Source organism: Melospiza melodia, chromosome 6 (assembly GCF_035770615.1).
Source record: "Melospiza melodia melodia isolate bMelMel2 chromosome 6, bMelMel2.pri, whole genome shotgun sequence".
Taxonomy (NCBI): domain Eukaryota; kingdom Metazoa; phylum Chordata; class Aves; order Passeriformes; family Passerellidae; genus Melospiza; species Melospiza melodia.
The window spans coordinates 60,459,402-60,474,564 of record NC_086199.1 but is presented as its reverse complement, the minus strand read 5'-3'; the positions used below and the strand labels follow the sequence as shown (position 1 = coordinate 60,474,564).

The window sequence follows — 15,163 nt, the reverse complement described above, 5'->3', positions numbered from 1 at the left end:
GCATCTGATCTTCTTCTTTGAAAGGCAGGAACTGCGTTTTTCTCTCCTTTGTTGTGCCTATATAGCTTGAAGACTTTGGGAAGTAATGACTTTTCTTGACGTAGTGAGGGCTTTGTCATCAGTCAGGGCTTCTAGGTGCTGCTGTAGTACAGAGAGTGAATTGAATTCATTGTAGAAGGTGCATGGCTGAATGTCAAAACCAAGTTGCTGCTCGTTCTTTCAGAAGTGAATGCTCTGTTTTGTATGTCAGTGGCTTTGTTTGCAGAATAAAGCACTGTACAAAATCAGCTATGGCTTTCTCTGTGAGGAAGGGAACACACAGTGAAAAGTTCCTAATCAAGTGGAAGAAGACAACTTTCCATGCTGATGTTAAGAGTTTGTGACTTGCCTGTTGATAATCCTCGTGGATAAGGTCAGTCTCTGCAAGGCAAAATGCAGACCCAGCGTGCTCTGGTTCACAGAGTTCTTTAACAGGTCTTCTGTGGTCAATGAAGCAAGAAGCCTGTTACATAAGCATTCTGCATTCAGGTTCAATTGGAAATGAACTGACAAAGTTTATAATATATATATATATATATATTTACAGAAAGACACTGGAACAAGTTAACCACGTGTCTGTGCAGCTGCTCTCCCCTCCTGTTTTCTGAAGATAAGTAAACCTGCCACAGTGAGCTGACATTCATGAGAGAGAACAAGTTGTGAACTGCTGACCTTCAGTCCAGAGAATTTTCAGGCCTTTTGGTGGAGGGGGAGAAAGAGAAGAAAGCTGTTGTGTGCCTTTCTGTTATTTGAAGTCCTAGGAGATCTGCAGATGTACTCACGAAACCTCCATGTGCACCTGCACAAGATGCTCCTGTTCCAGTTCAAAGAATGTTGGTGGGACGATGTGTGTGTTGTGTCAGAAGTTTCCGTCTCTCGGCAGATTTTTTTGGGCCACTTGGTGGTCACTGATGTTATTTGACTTGGTGTGGCATTCTGAGTTATTTGATGCATTTGTGCTCAGCGTGCCAGGCTCTGTATTTGAAGTGTGTTCATTTGAAAGATGGAAGATGGTTTGCCCAGTCACTGCTCCTTATACAACACTGACTTCTCTGTCTGCATGTGGGCAGTCCTTTTGGTGTCTGACTAGTCTTGCCATCTGCAATCACCACAAAGGTCACTTCTGAATGAGTGACAGGAGCTTTTTCTTAGCTGCATGTTTTGAGCACAGAGACATTGTGGGGAGGGTGGGAGAAAGTGATTTGATTGTGCTTTTTATGGCATGTGTTGAGTCGTGAGACTTAGAAATAAGGATGGACAACTGATCAAGGAGATCAGTTTGAATGTAGAAGAGAAAGGTGACCATGGAAAAATATTTAAATGAATGGCAATAGAGAGCCTGATGCAGTCATCTAAAACACAGGGAAAAGGAGGGGGAGGACAGAGCCAAGATACAGCTCCTGAGGACTGAATAATCTCACGACACAACAGCATTCCAGCCTGCTGTGTGGTGGGAGTGAGATGAGAGACAAGCTATCCTGTTTCATTGATGTTATTGTTCTCCCACTGTTTACGTATAATAATGTGAGTTGACCTGCAGTGTTTGGGTGTTTTCTCATCCATAGCATATCTTGAAATTTCCAGTTCTCCTCAGCAAAAACAGCAACATCTGTCTTCACCTTGCAGACTCAGAAATATTTTGATCAGGCCTCTGATCTAGTCCAGCATTTAACCAAATACTTACTATTTTTTTCCATTTGATTCCATGAACTCTGGATCTGATTTCAACAAGACTTAAGTAATTTTGGGACTTCCAGTTCCTTTTTCCATGTTAGAGATCAAGACAATGACAGACCTTGGTCACTCTGAGCAATTTTGATATTTTTATGGTGCATGGTAAGTCTTGGGATTTTTCTTGTAGCTAGGTATTTTCTAGAAAAGGACTCCAGAATTTTTTATCAGTATTTGAGTCCTGCTTATGCTATTTGCTACTAGCTGAAAATTCCAAAGGCTTGGAATGGATACAGCCTGGGGTTGAGAGTAATTTTGTGTGGTTTTGATTGTGGTTCAAAATGTGCACAGTAGAAAAGTGGCACCTATATGGAATTTGCTGACAACTCCAGCTGACACAAAACTAATTGGCCACTTTTAACTTCTTACATATTAATATCTTGATACATGTGCAAAAAAGAGGCAGTACATGCTTTGTTCTTTTGCTTTAGCTTTTGTGCTGTTCTTATTTCCCAGTAAATGCTGATCTTGCATGTTTTGCTCTATGTTAGCAAGAATAATAGCCTTGAATTTAAATGCTTTGCTTTTCTGGAAATGGCCTTCTACTGGGTGAATATAACTGAAGATGTAGGTCTGTATCATATGTGCCTTTGAAGCTAATTTGGAGGAACTGCATGTGTAGAGCCCTTGTTGTTTTGTAACCCATTTAGATGTTAAAGGACTGAAGTCAGGCACAGTCTTGAGCTATTTGTGCATTTCATTCAGGTTCATCAGTCTGTTGTCTCAGCATTCACCTGTTTTTAATGCAGCAGCAGTTTTTACTCATCAGTGCCTCTGTAAAACATCAAAATAGAGTATGTGACTGAAAATATTCAGCAGTGAAAATAGTCTCTGTATTTGAATCATGGCCTGGATGAACCACGTGTTTCCTTGTGGGAGAGTGAGGAAGCATAAATTTAGAGTATTGGGAGAACACATTCCTCAGCTTGATTGGAAACCAGAACAACAAAGTAGTTATGCCTGAATAAAAGCTGGCTGAAAGAGGAGAAAATTCAGGGGTGACATTTATTTTGCAAAATTTTCTCTGGCATTTTTGTTTGGTGACGTGTTGAATTTTGTCTCATTTCCAGATGTACCTTTGCAGGTTGGTAGGGGTGGAGTGTAAGTCCAACTCCTGTGTTGGTCAGCCTCTCTCTCAGTTCATTTCCAACTTCCTCATCTGTTTCCAGGCTGCTTTGCCTGTGGACCACCCGATTATCCAGATACTATGCAGTCTTTGGGAGAAGTTCTGTCTTCAGGTTTTGGGGTTGAGAGTTGTAAGTGGAGTTTCAGAATGTCAATTCAATATTGTTCCAGTACTCCCTGGTCACCAGAGTTCTTTTAAGTATATGTGAACACTTTGCTAGCAGACTGCGTTTTTACTTTTTTTTTTTTTTTTTTGATTTAGAAGTGAGGCCAGGAATTGGGAGATTTTTTATGTTCTGACATGACTTTAGTTTTTGGCTGCAAATGTCAAGTGAGTTTAGCTTTTGTTTTGTTTTTACTGATTTGAATGCATGAAGACATGTGGTACCTAAATTAGGGCAGCAGAGGAGTTGCTAATCAGTAATGAAAATGCTCTGTCATTTTAACTGTGTGGGTGCTTAATAATTTTCCATAATAATCCTCTGCTTTAAAGTACAAAAGAAAAGGGATTCCTACAGGGCCATTGTGTTCTTCTGCAGACAGGGAAATATGGCATCTTTTAAATAATGAAGAGATACTTCTCTCCTCTGGTGCCTTAATTCTGAGTAGATTATAATAACTATTCCTTCTTAAATATGGCTTTTCCTCTTTTGACATCAGAACACTTTAAAAAGAGCATAATGTCACAGAAACAGAAACTGAGGCACAAAAAATTAAATTGGCCCAACCAAGGTAACCCAGCATGTCCACAGGGGAGTCAAGAATAAAATTCCCATTTCCTGAGTCCCAGGCCAAGGCTCTACCTTGTAGGCTAGTGGCTCTTGAGGGTCATTTTGAGTTAATCTCACTGCCATTCTTTCCCACTCTCTGCTGATTGCTGTTTCCACTGCTCCTGCTTGCATAACCCATTTTCCAAACTCCTCCTGAGTCCTTCTCATTTCCCACCTCCTGAGCTGCTGCCTTTCCTGCAGTCACCCACTTGCACTGACACCACCCCAGCAAAGCGTGGCCCCTGCTGAGCTGCTTTCCCTGGGCTTAAGCCTTGCGTGCTCTTGTGCTGCTGTGACTCACAGTCAGCAGCCTCTGCACAGGCTGTGTCATCCCTGCTAAGTCCTGAGTCCAGAGGCACTGCAGGTACCTCAGAGTGACAGCTGAGCTAACACAAGTGTAACATTTTGCCTTTTGCTGCCCAAGGAATCTCTAGCAGGAAAAACGATGGAAGCCTCGGAGCACACACTTTTAATATTTGGTGTCTGGAGATGTTTGGACCCATGCACTTGCATGAAGTTTTTTAAGTGTTCAGGTGAATGCTGAGAGTTGAAAACCTGGCTGTGCCAGGCTGAGACAGGGAAGATATCTTGTTATAGCGTTTGCTTTGTCAGATAACGAAAGTCAAGGGATGCAGTTCTGGACCTGTTTTTTAACATTTGGTTAAATTTGAATTTAAATGTTGTTCTTGATTGCAAATGAACATTTATATTTCCCTGGGAGAAAAACTGGGCCCTTACAGTCCTAGATGAATGCAGAGGTTTTGGGAGTCCTGAACAGACAGGACTTTTATGCCCAGACTCAAGTAAGTGAGTGACTTAAAAATAACCTTCATCATTTAAGCATGTTTTCCTGCAGTGAAGGTAGTTTGTGTGTGAGCTCAGAGGCAAAGTTCCTTCCAGGATTTATATGGAAAGCAGAAAAGTAGGCTGCCTTGTTTTGAAATTATGAAAAGGATATGCAAACTGGCAGGGTAATATCTTCAGGATATCTTTTTTGTAAGCAGCTTTGTGCTCAGTTCTTTTTTGAATGCTCTTGCCTTAGCCCTGCTTGCTCTCTTCTGTATTTCACTCGGCTCATTTGTCCTAGCAGACATTTGTTTCAGTGATGTATTTTCTTTTTGGCCCTGAAACTTTAAGGAGAGAGGAGGCAATTTACATGAAAAATTACTTTATCCAGATTAATGACTGCTGCACTTGACTGTTATCACAGTGGTTTTAGCTAGGGTTTTTTTTTTTTTTTTGGTAGAGTGAAAAAGCAGAAACCTCTTCTCAGAAATTTCTTCCGTCTGAAATTGCAATTGTGGAGACACATCAGGTTGGTCCAGAAAAAATGAGTACCTTCATGCAGTCAGAGGAAAAGCTATATATGTAGAAGTTGTGGTTGAGCTTTAAATGTTAGCAATTAATAAGCCACTAATTTCTTGACAGTGGGTACAGATGAAGGGCCAGCACTGGGTCTTAGAGGTGGGAACTCACTGCTGAAAGCTGAGTTTACAGAGGAGGAAGCACAGATGTTCCTTTACAGCTGGAAACAGGCAGAATATAACTGAGCTGCAAAACCAACTTCTGCTCTTACTTGCAATGGTGTGAACTGAGGAGTAGCTGGTGGCATTACTGAAGCCTGAAGTCAGAATCTACCCACGTGGATAGATTTAATGCTTTAATAAAGACATGCACCTCCTGTAGGGAGAGGGGGCAGGCATGAAGGAATTAATGTTTTAATCATAGTACCCAAGCAAAAGCTCCTTAACTGCAAAGCAGCTGGGACAATGGGGTAAATTTCCCTTAGGATTCAATGCATTAACTTGTGAGATTTTCCACTTCTCTTGTTTCCCTCTCGCCCTGTGTTGTCAGAGCTGCCGCTGTTGTGCAAGGGGAACTCTGGGGTCAAACAGATGTTAAGCTTTAGAGCATCTTTTGAAGGGCAGTGGATGGTTCTGTTTCTGAAGGGTTTTAGAAGTCACCCAGAAGACATGGTTACCTCAAATCAGACTGAGAAGAGAGGAGAACCTAAATGAAAACAAGAGTGAGGAATGTAAAATGTAGCCAGAATGACAGTTGTCCCCAACCTGTCCTCTAAGGCTCAGATAGATGCAAAGTGCAGTGGAAGGTGAAGACCTTCATGGGATTTACAGGGCTGAATTGTTGGTATTCCTTATGGTGATGGAGAATTAGCACTGGGCCCTTCAGTCAGTGTTAAATAAAAAATGGAGTAGATAAATCTATTTCTGGATTCTTAATACGTTATAAGAGGAAAAGTTGTTCATTAAGCAAATCCTGGATGAATCTGGATCTTACCTCTGGAGGTAAGAAATTTCATCTTCTGAGAATGATGGCATAGAAACAGTGTGAGAAAAATAGTTCTTGGGAGAAACTAAAGCAGAAATCAAGTACTTAATGCTGTATCAAGGACTATAAAGGAGTTCACTAATTATGTACAGCCTTTCCTCTATCCCTAAAACACAGCTTGAGGTCTTCCTTGTGTTTCTTTTGGAGTAGAATTTTGTGATGACAAGGTCCAGCTGCAGTTGGGGGTTTTTTGTGTATAATTTAGCACTTACCAGAGCCATGAGTGTTTCTTCTGGGTTTTTTTTTTTTTGGGTTTAATCTCTACTTCCTCCAGACTATAGGGACATTATTCCTTTACATTTCCATTCCCATCAGTAGTTGCAGATGCTGTAGGTTGCCTAGAAGATTGCCAGCTTTTTTGAAGTTCCTCACATGAGGATAAAGGTGTGTATCCTTCCTTTATAGAAGTACTTTACCAAAAATGCTCAGGCAACTACAAAGCTGTTGGCACACAGTCCATAGTTGTCATTTGTAGCATCTAAAATGAAACTTAATCCCATTGTGTTTCTCAGATCTTACTGGTGCATGTTTTGTGTGGCAAATCAAGTGTGACTCGGACACGTGGATTTCTTTCTGTTTTGGATCAGGTGAAGTGGTGTGGCTCAGTGATGAACAAGTGAAGGACGGGGCCCGAAGAAGTAAGAAAAACTGAATTCATTTAATCAGCTAAAAAGACAAACATTTATTATTGTTGGGGGGGGGGAAAGGAAGATACCTAGATCATTATAGGGGTTTTTAATCTTCCCTTGTAAAATTACTAATGGTGTGAATTCTTTAGACATCGGTTGTATCAAGTGTTTGCAGGCTTCATTTATTATCTACTAACCAAAATTAGCATTGTAGAACCAAAGCAATACCAAGCTTTTCTCCTACATTTCTGTTGAGAACACTGTATTTATTCAAGATTTTAGAAGCAAGTCTCTGGAAACCCCTGATTGCTTCAGAAAAGGATTCCCCTTTACACTATACAGCAGGCACTGAAACCATGATACAAAATTTATTTTCATGCTAGAATTGTTTTGCATAACATTGTGCATGCATTTTACTCAGTACTAAATTGCATACAATGCTGTTGTCTTGTTTCTTAAACTTTGAGACCATTTATACTTGAGTATTTTCCTGATTTTGTACTATAAGTCCCAGTTTTAAAATAACACCTCTTTTGTTTAAAATTCATACTGATTACTTAATATGAACAATTTATGAAGGGTCTTTACGTTGGATCTATACATCAATAAAATACAACATAACCAGAGCTGGAAAATTAACCAGCTGTTACTGTCAGGTCCGAAGGAAGGTCCCATGTGTCACAAGCATGCCAACAAAAACAGACAGGAAAAAGTTTTTCTTATTTTTATACACTTCTAGTTGGATTAAAAGTTCTTGATTTCCATGTTGGTGTGATGAACTGTGAAGGCGTGGTCAATATGACCGATGACTGCCTGATTGCACTTTTTAAAACCATTACTCTTTATCTTGTATACAAAAAGAAGCGATCCATAGCAAAGAAATGTACAGTTTTATAATGTTTTACATTTTCGCTACAACAATGTATGTAAAAGTAAAGAGCTTTGAAAGAAAATATATAACTTTGCTTTTTTTTTTCTTTTTTCTCCTTAATCATACATTTGCAGTATTTCTTGTGTGTGTGTTGTTTTGTTGGGGTTTTTTTTGTTTTATGTTTTTTGTTTTTTTTTTTTTTTTTCATTTTCATTTTTGTCTTCATGCAACTCATGCTTTGGAACAAAAAAATAGATTAAAAAAAAAGGAAAGATCTTCTACAGTTTTGTTACATTTTGGCCGTAGAAAAAGCCTGCATCTCTAGTACAACTCCAGAACCACGAAGAATCATCCATAAAACCTGCATGGAGCGAGTTAACTTTGTCCAAATGAGAAGGTCTTCTATGCCTGCACAGTTCCACAGAGATGTTTATTAGCCATCAATGTTCATCTCCATCTTGCCTTGTCAGGTCACTCTGACTGCCTCTGTTGGCATATATTTAGCAATGACTGGACTTTCTTTGCAAAGATCTGCATGTAAAGAATACAATCAGTACTTGAGCTTCTTCCCTGCGCTTTTCACATCAAGCTCGGCATCTTAGTGTTAAAGGAAGGAGGAAAAGGTGAGATAGCTACATGCAGAGGCAGCCATATTCTTCTTCAACAGGATTTTTTTTTCCATGCAGTCAGCCAGACTGAGACCTCTCTACAGTGTGTCTGAGTATTGCTTTCAGCTTAAAATAGGTGCCCATGCAAAGTTTCATCCTACTGTGCTTGTTTGCTCAAACTCCTGCAGGGTTCCTATGGCTCAAAAATATCCTGAGAAAAGCAAAATCTTCCATCGTTGGCATGTTTCAGCATCGACTAAACGCCTAACCCATTCCATACAGAGCCAGTAGATCCACCATTAGCCACAATAAGCATATACTAGCAGGATGCACCAGGAAGGAAGCCATCTGGTGCATCTACCCTTCATCCTATGTAGTGATACCATGCAGCACGTATGGCCCACCAGTGCTACGCCAATGCCTGCCTATTGTCATCTGAGTGCTATTTAGGAGTGTTGTCACCTAAGCATCAGAAGTAACACCGTTTGCAGCAGGTGCTACTGTGAGACATTGCATCTTCAGACTTAGTCACCTGGACTATATGCAACATCGCATAGGCTAATTGAAAGTAAAGCTTTTTAGACCATTCTCTGCTACTGATCCATGCTACAAAATAGATGGGATGGGAGACCAAGAACGTCTCACTGGGCTAGGAGAGCTGTAGGGCGCAGACACTGAGGATAATCCTATCGCTTTTCCACTTATGCCAGCTATGCTGTTAAGGCTCCGTGACATTTCGTAACCTTCATTTAAAAGAAAAATGCAAAGTACAGCATTGGATCAATGACAGAATGGACTAAGAATGAGGTCAACATCGTAGCCAGTTCAATAGCATCTGCATGCACGGACATGCCGAGAGTAGTATCGCTTGCAACATGACTCAGAAGGCCGTTGGAATACAGAAAAAATTTAAAATATATACATTTAAAAAAAAAAATCATCATTTCTCAAGATGGTCAGGCTATGTAATTGATCCTACAGGCAGCAACATGGTTGTACCCTAAAAAAAAGAAGAGTCAGTGGGAGGGATTTTCTATGTCTCCGTCATACACTCACACATACCTCTCCCTTCCACTTCATGCATTGTGACCTCAGGCAAAATTAAGGTTTGTGGTGTCTTTGTGGGGCAGGAGAGGGACAAGGCAGCAAAATCCATAGAATTGAATGTGTTGCTGTAGAGATACTACTCCTTTGTTCTCAGCATTAAAAAAAAAAAAAAAGAAAAAGAAAGAAAACAAAATTGCATGCATTCCATTTCCCTCCCTCCCTCCCCCCTTCTTTTTCAAGCATGCACGTAAACAGCTCAGCAAGTGTACAGAGAGTTGCACAAACTATGGATGAAATTCTGTTGGAACAACAATTAAGATGCTCTCAACATGTTTCAAACAGGCCAACAATATGCTGACGTATATTACTCTTTAGCCAACCAGCCTCTGTTTCATTCAGGAATGAGAGGAGGTTGCAGTGCATCGTGAAAACCATACATTCCCCATCCCAAAGGATGTGCCATTTGGAGTGTTCCCCTGATCCACTGGAACCACCTGAACTCGCCCAGGCTGAATGAACACGGCCAATGCTTATCCAATACAGAATCAAGTAAAACGCTTTGCTACAAAGGTAAATTTTAGAGGATATACTTTCATATGAAAGTCTTGTGGTCCTACTATATCTTTGTTGATGATAAGCTTTAGACTTATAAATGCATACACTATCTATAACTGGCATTTACTATAACTATTGCCCATCATGGCACATGGGAATTCCATACTCCATACTCAGTGTATGGTTATGTCATACAATCTTTGCAGTTTTAAAATATTGACTCTATCTTATACTATATACAGTACACCAGTGGTAAACACTGATTTGAAGAGAGTGAGTTCTTTTCCAATTTTCCCATTCCTTTGATGCATATAGATGTAGATCTAATTTTGGGTTTGTATGGTTGCCTCACATTAAATTATTTAAGCAAAACAGTTTCTTTTAAGAAGGGAATGCTTTTTTAATGGGATTTTACTTCTGTTGCTAAATAGATTATTCTGGCCATTAGCAAACTACTTCTGAGAGATTCATACCTGTCAGAAGTCTGAGAAACTAACTAATAATGATTTATTTATGAAAGGATTTTAGATGGATTATTTTCTGATTTTAAGAAACCTGTGCCAACAGATGTCCATGCTTTTCTTTCTTTTGTGAACTAACCAGCTGTGAATATCCAAATATTTCTTTTAGTGCTCTGTTGAGGTCACTAAATAATAATTTCTTATTTTCTTGAGTATGTTTTGCTTTTGTGTTTTATCACTTCTGTCTGCCACCTCCAAGTCTGTGCTCCTCAGAGTCTGGTAAGCTCTGTGAGCTTTCCAAGTGGCAAACCTTCATTGCTATGATACATTAATTGGTCTCTCCTTATGGGATGGGCTAATTTAAGGACATAGTAGAGCATCCTCCACTAAAGCTTCCTGCACCAGCTGGGGTGGAAGACTCGACTGCCTAGCGTATCTGCACGGGGTAGTTACAGCTCCTCAGACTTTTCTTTCTGAAAGAAATAGGTTAGAAACTCCAAATGCAGACATCAGGTGGTGGTTTCCAGCCCAAACGTGCATCTCTACAGCAAGCGCACTATTGCGTGCTACAGCTAAGCTGACTTTCTCTTAGTCATTTAAACCGGTTGCTAGCTACGTGGTACAGGGCCCCAGCTACATACCCTTTCTTATTCCTCCATCAGGCGGGCAGGGATATTCCCCGGTTGATAAGAGGAAGCAGGGTCCATATCTCTCCCGAGTGCCAGAGCGGGTAAAGGGCAGGCCCTCATCAGGCGTAATAGCCTGGTCTATGTGGGGACAGTCTTCGTTTGCCAGCGCCGCCTTGGCCACCTCACCATTCAGTTTCGAATCTTCAAACATATAAGCAGAAGGCTATTGAAACACTATGCACTGTTTATTAGAGTTCAGGTGCAAATTAAGGGTTCACAGCTAAAGACTTCTATAGCGACACTCTAAAAGGTAGCACATCTGTCCTAGACACTGCGTTCATGTGCACTGCACCAAAATAAAATAAAGTCTGTTAAGTGGGAGGAGAAACAAAAGATGATCCCGTTAGGTGTGACAGCAGCCACCTGTACGTCCGCACTGAGGGGCCCTTTCAGAAGGGGGCGTGCAGTGGTTCCTAGTCCTGCGAGCAGAAGACCGCGTTAGAAATCAGAGTATGTTTTTGCATGACATTGGATGGTGCATGGATGACCTGTTTGTCATGGAGCCTACTGTCGCTCAGAGCTCTGGAGAGGCAGTGGACTGAGAGTTGTTTGAGTATTTGAGTATATTCTGTTTGTGCTGGTTTACACCCATGCACAGTATTACTGAGGGGGAAATTCCTGCTCTTCCCCTCCCCAAAATTTACCCAGATGGTTTTATAGCATCTCCAGTATCAGTCATGCAGAATGGCTATACACATTTTAGACACACAGAGTACGTTACTATGGAAATACGACAGCAGAACGTGGATTTAAAGAAAACCCAATCCATTTTCTGATGTTCTCCTCTGAAACACATACAGTATTTGCAATGCCAGCACAGGACACTACATACACAAAACACTACAGCAGGCCATGAATTTGGAAACTAGATAGAGTAAAATTTACTCTTGGCTGTAAATAGCGACAATAGGTTGTCAGATTTGCCCATTTTGCTCCACACATTCCCATGAGGATAGACTGAGAATCATATGTTTTCTCTGTGTGACTGGGTTTTACATTTATATAACAATTTAAAGTGCTATTTAGTGTAGGATTTTTTTAGGGTTTTAAAGTGCAAATTAGTGTATTGAGAATATACTCGAAATATGGCACAGCTCAATATGAGTATTTTGGTTGAAGGGAAGGAAAAACAGTCAAAATGTGCTTTCTGAAGCTCCACAAATGCCGAGATATGTTAACTGAGCAGTACTGGCAGCATCCTACACCTCGGTTGCACAATGCTTATTACCTAGACACTGTAAGGCAATGGGTGATCCTGCAAGTCTTTAAGGAAAGAAATTCAATGGATAGACTTAATTTCAGTTCCCATTCTACATTCATGTACTAGCTTGTTCTAAATGCTATATAATATCATCATTTAATTTGCAATTGTTTTGAAGCCAGCTAACAAAACAAGCCTCAAAGAAAAAAAGTACAGTTAGGTAGGGTTTGGAGGTATGATTTTGATCATCTGATGGATAACAGATAGGTAGAAGGCAGAAGCATTTTCAAGTTATGTTTCTTACTTTACATACACACACACACACACACACACACACAGGTGTACATGACACGCACTGTGCACCTATCATGCACCAGTAATTGCATTCTAGGCCTTTTTCTTCTATTTAGATGTCACTGGCTTGTCACAACATAAACTGTCTTTGCTGCACATCTCACCTCTGCCTGCATTTTTCTTTGTGTAGAATCAGCCAATTATTTCCCCTGAGAGGCATGTAGTAATGTTTTGTTTTGTTCTGTGAGCAGTGAAATAATTAGGTCTCTCAACATATTTAAAAATGTGGCAAAAGCTGTAGGGGCATTTTAATACTTGTAGACACTAATTTCAATAGGATTCTAGAGTTTTAAGGTTTCACTGCGTTGCAATTTCTTTCTATTCATAATAATCACTGCTATTTAATACCACTCTGAACAAAAACCTGGCATGGCTGCCATAGAAACCGTGACACTGCAGGTACTGAGCCATGTATTTAAAAATCACTTAACTGTGTTTGGGGAGAGCTGCAGTCCTCCTGGGGAGGAGCAAGAACTGGGCTGCTTCATAAGCCTCTACTGCTACAAGCTGGTAGCTCTAATCCTGAAATGAGGCAGCTGAGTCAGCAGAGCTCTGCACTGAAATCTCTGAGACACCCACTGCTGCTCCTGAGCCAGGTTTGCAAATGAAATTCTTGGTGATCGAGGGCAAATTGATCCATTCAGGAGCTCAAAACAAGTCTGAGCAGAGTGGTTGTGGGTCAGGCTGCTCACTGGTAACAGCCATTGATTCTTTTGGGAGCGGCTTGCAGGCTCTGTTGTGCTTTAATGGCAACAAAATTGACCTTCTTCAAATTAATTTCTTGAATTGCATTATAAATCTCTAGTAGCTTGAGCTGGAACTTGCTCTTACAGCCTCTTCAGGGTCCCTTAGCGCTGATGATTTTTCCTCTATGCTTGTTAAAATTCCACAACCTTGTTATTTTATTTCCATTCAAGAGGAAGAGAACAGAGTAGCTAGAGATGTGGGCAAATTACTGAACTATCCTATTAATGTCCCTTGAACATTACAGTCATGGGCCATGCCTTAGGGATCACATTCTGGATAGCCATGCTAATCCACAGTGACAGCTTGGGTGAATATTTAGGAAGCAGAGAAATTGCCAGCACAGAACACTGCATCTATTGCTGGTGTATGTAAGTAAGTGCTAAGTAGAGTAGTTGTGTTCCAAACCACTGGCTACAGTACCTAATTTTCTGGAGGTGTGTGATTAGTCTGTTACAGGAGTAAAGGAAACATAAACATCACTGATGCCATCAGTCCACAGTTAGATGTTCCCGTTGTTTTAACTAGCAGATTGATGTGCTGAACAATTTTAGGAATAAGGTCTAAAGATGGAATGAAATTACATTATTCAGGTTGATTTCTTCAATTTCTATTTGCATGTTTGCTTTTTCCAAGACTGACCCTGTGTTTGAGAACTGCAGATAAAGAAAAACTATGCAAGCATTGCTGTCTGGTGACTCTGAGTCCAGTTATGCTAATGACAACTATTTCCAGGTGCTTAAAACTTCTAAGGGTTGATTTTGGCCTGACAAACTTGTGAGTCCTTCCATCCCTGCTAGCAGAATCTGAATTAGGCTCATACAGCATTTTTGTTCTTTAGGTTCTGTTCTATGAAGAGAAGTCAATATTATCATCTCTGTTTTACAGATGGGTAAAACTACCATGCAGTGAGGTGACTTGCCTACTGCTATGTAAGAGGTTATTTACAACAAAATCTTCTGACTCTCAGCTTGGCACTTTATCTCCCTAATTGTCCTATCTGTGAATACCTAGCAAACTGCACCAGCTCAAAACATTCTCCTGCAGAGATTTGGCTGAGAGGGTGAAGAAAATATTCAGCATATTTCCCAGGTGAATAATTTGTGTCACAACTACATCATTTGTGTGGTTTCCACTTTTTTTTTTTTTTCCCTATCTCATCTCTCTGCATTTGTAGAAAAGTACATTAAAATGCCTTGTGTGTTTCCAAGCAAATGCTGGATTTCAAAATGGGGGAAAGAATTATGAAAAATATCCCTACTTAGGAGAACTGCTGGATTTTGCATTAGTGTACTCTGCTTATTGTGGAGAAGCACAGTAGAGCTGCCCATGTACCTGCTGCTCCATTACTCATCTCTTTTGCCACAGCAAATGGTTGTAAATAGTTACAGTGGTTTTACCAGTGCTGCTGGTTTTGATTATAATCAAGAGTCTGACACTGACTCTCCAGCTGTTTGAATTGCACCTTATGTTCAGAGTATCAGTGGACATAATTGTATGATACATTTATTGACCTCAATCTATGCTTAGAAATGTGGCGCTTGTGCTGAAGCGGTTCCTGTATGGGGAAAGTCACCCCGGTCCTCTTCCCTGGAGCAAACACTGCCATTCTCCAACAGCTGCCAAGAAACAAGTTCATGGCCTACCCTGTAGGTATTGTCAGAAGTTATGTTGGGGTCAGGGGTGGTGGCAATTCTCCCTGCTTCATCTCAGGATTGTAGCTGTGCCCCCAAACCCCCATGTCTTCCTCTCCCATGTGTTTACAGACCTATGCAGTGGTCACTTATTGCAAAGACTGGATGAGTTGAAAGGTACTCTCAGAGGGGATAATTTTCAGTGTTTACAGGATCACTCTGACTGAAACAGGGCGGAGAGAAACCCCACAATCCATAGCAAGGTATCTGAGCATAGTCGCCCACGAGTCAATGTCTGAACACACGCACAGTGACAGATTTGTCCACATTCTGCTAAAGAAAATGGGGTTTTCTCA

At 40.6% G+C, this 15,163-nt stretch overlaps 1 protein-coding gene across 6 annotated transcripts in view; it reads right to left on the bottom strand.

Moving 5' to 3' along the window:
• The window catches only part of KCNC1 (potassium voltage-gated channel subfamily C member 1), a 122,890-nt gene that overhangs the window by 10,810 nt on the left and 96,917 nt on the right, over positions 1–15,163 (bottom strand). Inside the window, exons 3-4 of one of the 6 annotated variants that reach the window (XM_063158576.1) lie at positions 10,827–11,015; positions 6,672–8,865 (exon numbers count right to left, since the gene is read on the bottom strand). The exons of 1 other annotated variant lie outside the window; for it this stretch is intronic. In XM_063158576.1, the coding sequence (XP_063014646.1) occupies positions 8,729–8,865; positions 10,827–11,015 (326 nt within the window). In that variant the 3' untranslated portion in view covers positions 6,672–8,728. Of the gene's footprint in view, positions 1–6,671; positions 8,866–10,826; positions 11,016–15,163 lie in introns of those variants that run through there. 4 more of the 6 variants (XM_063158578.1, XM_063158577.1, XM_063158575.1 and 1 more) reach the window with 4 other exon arrangements.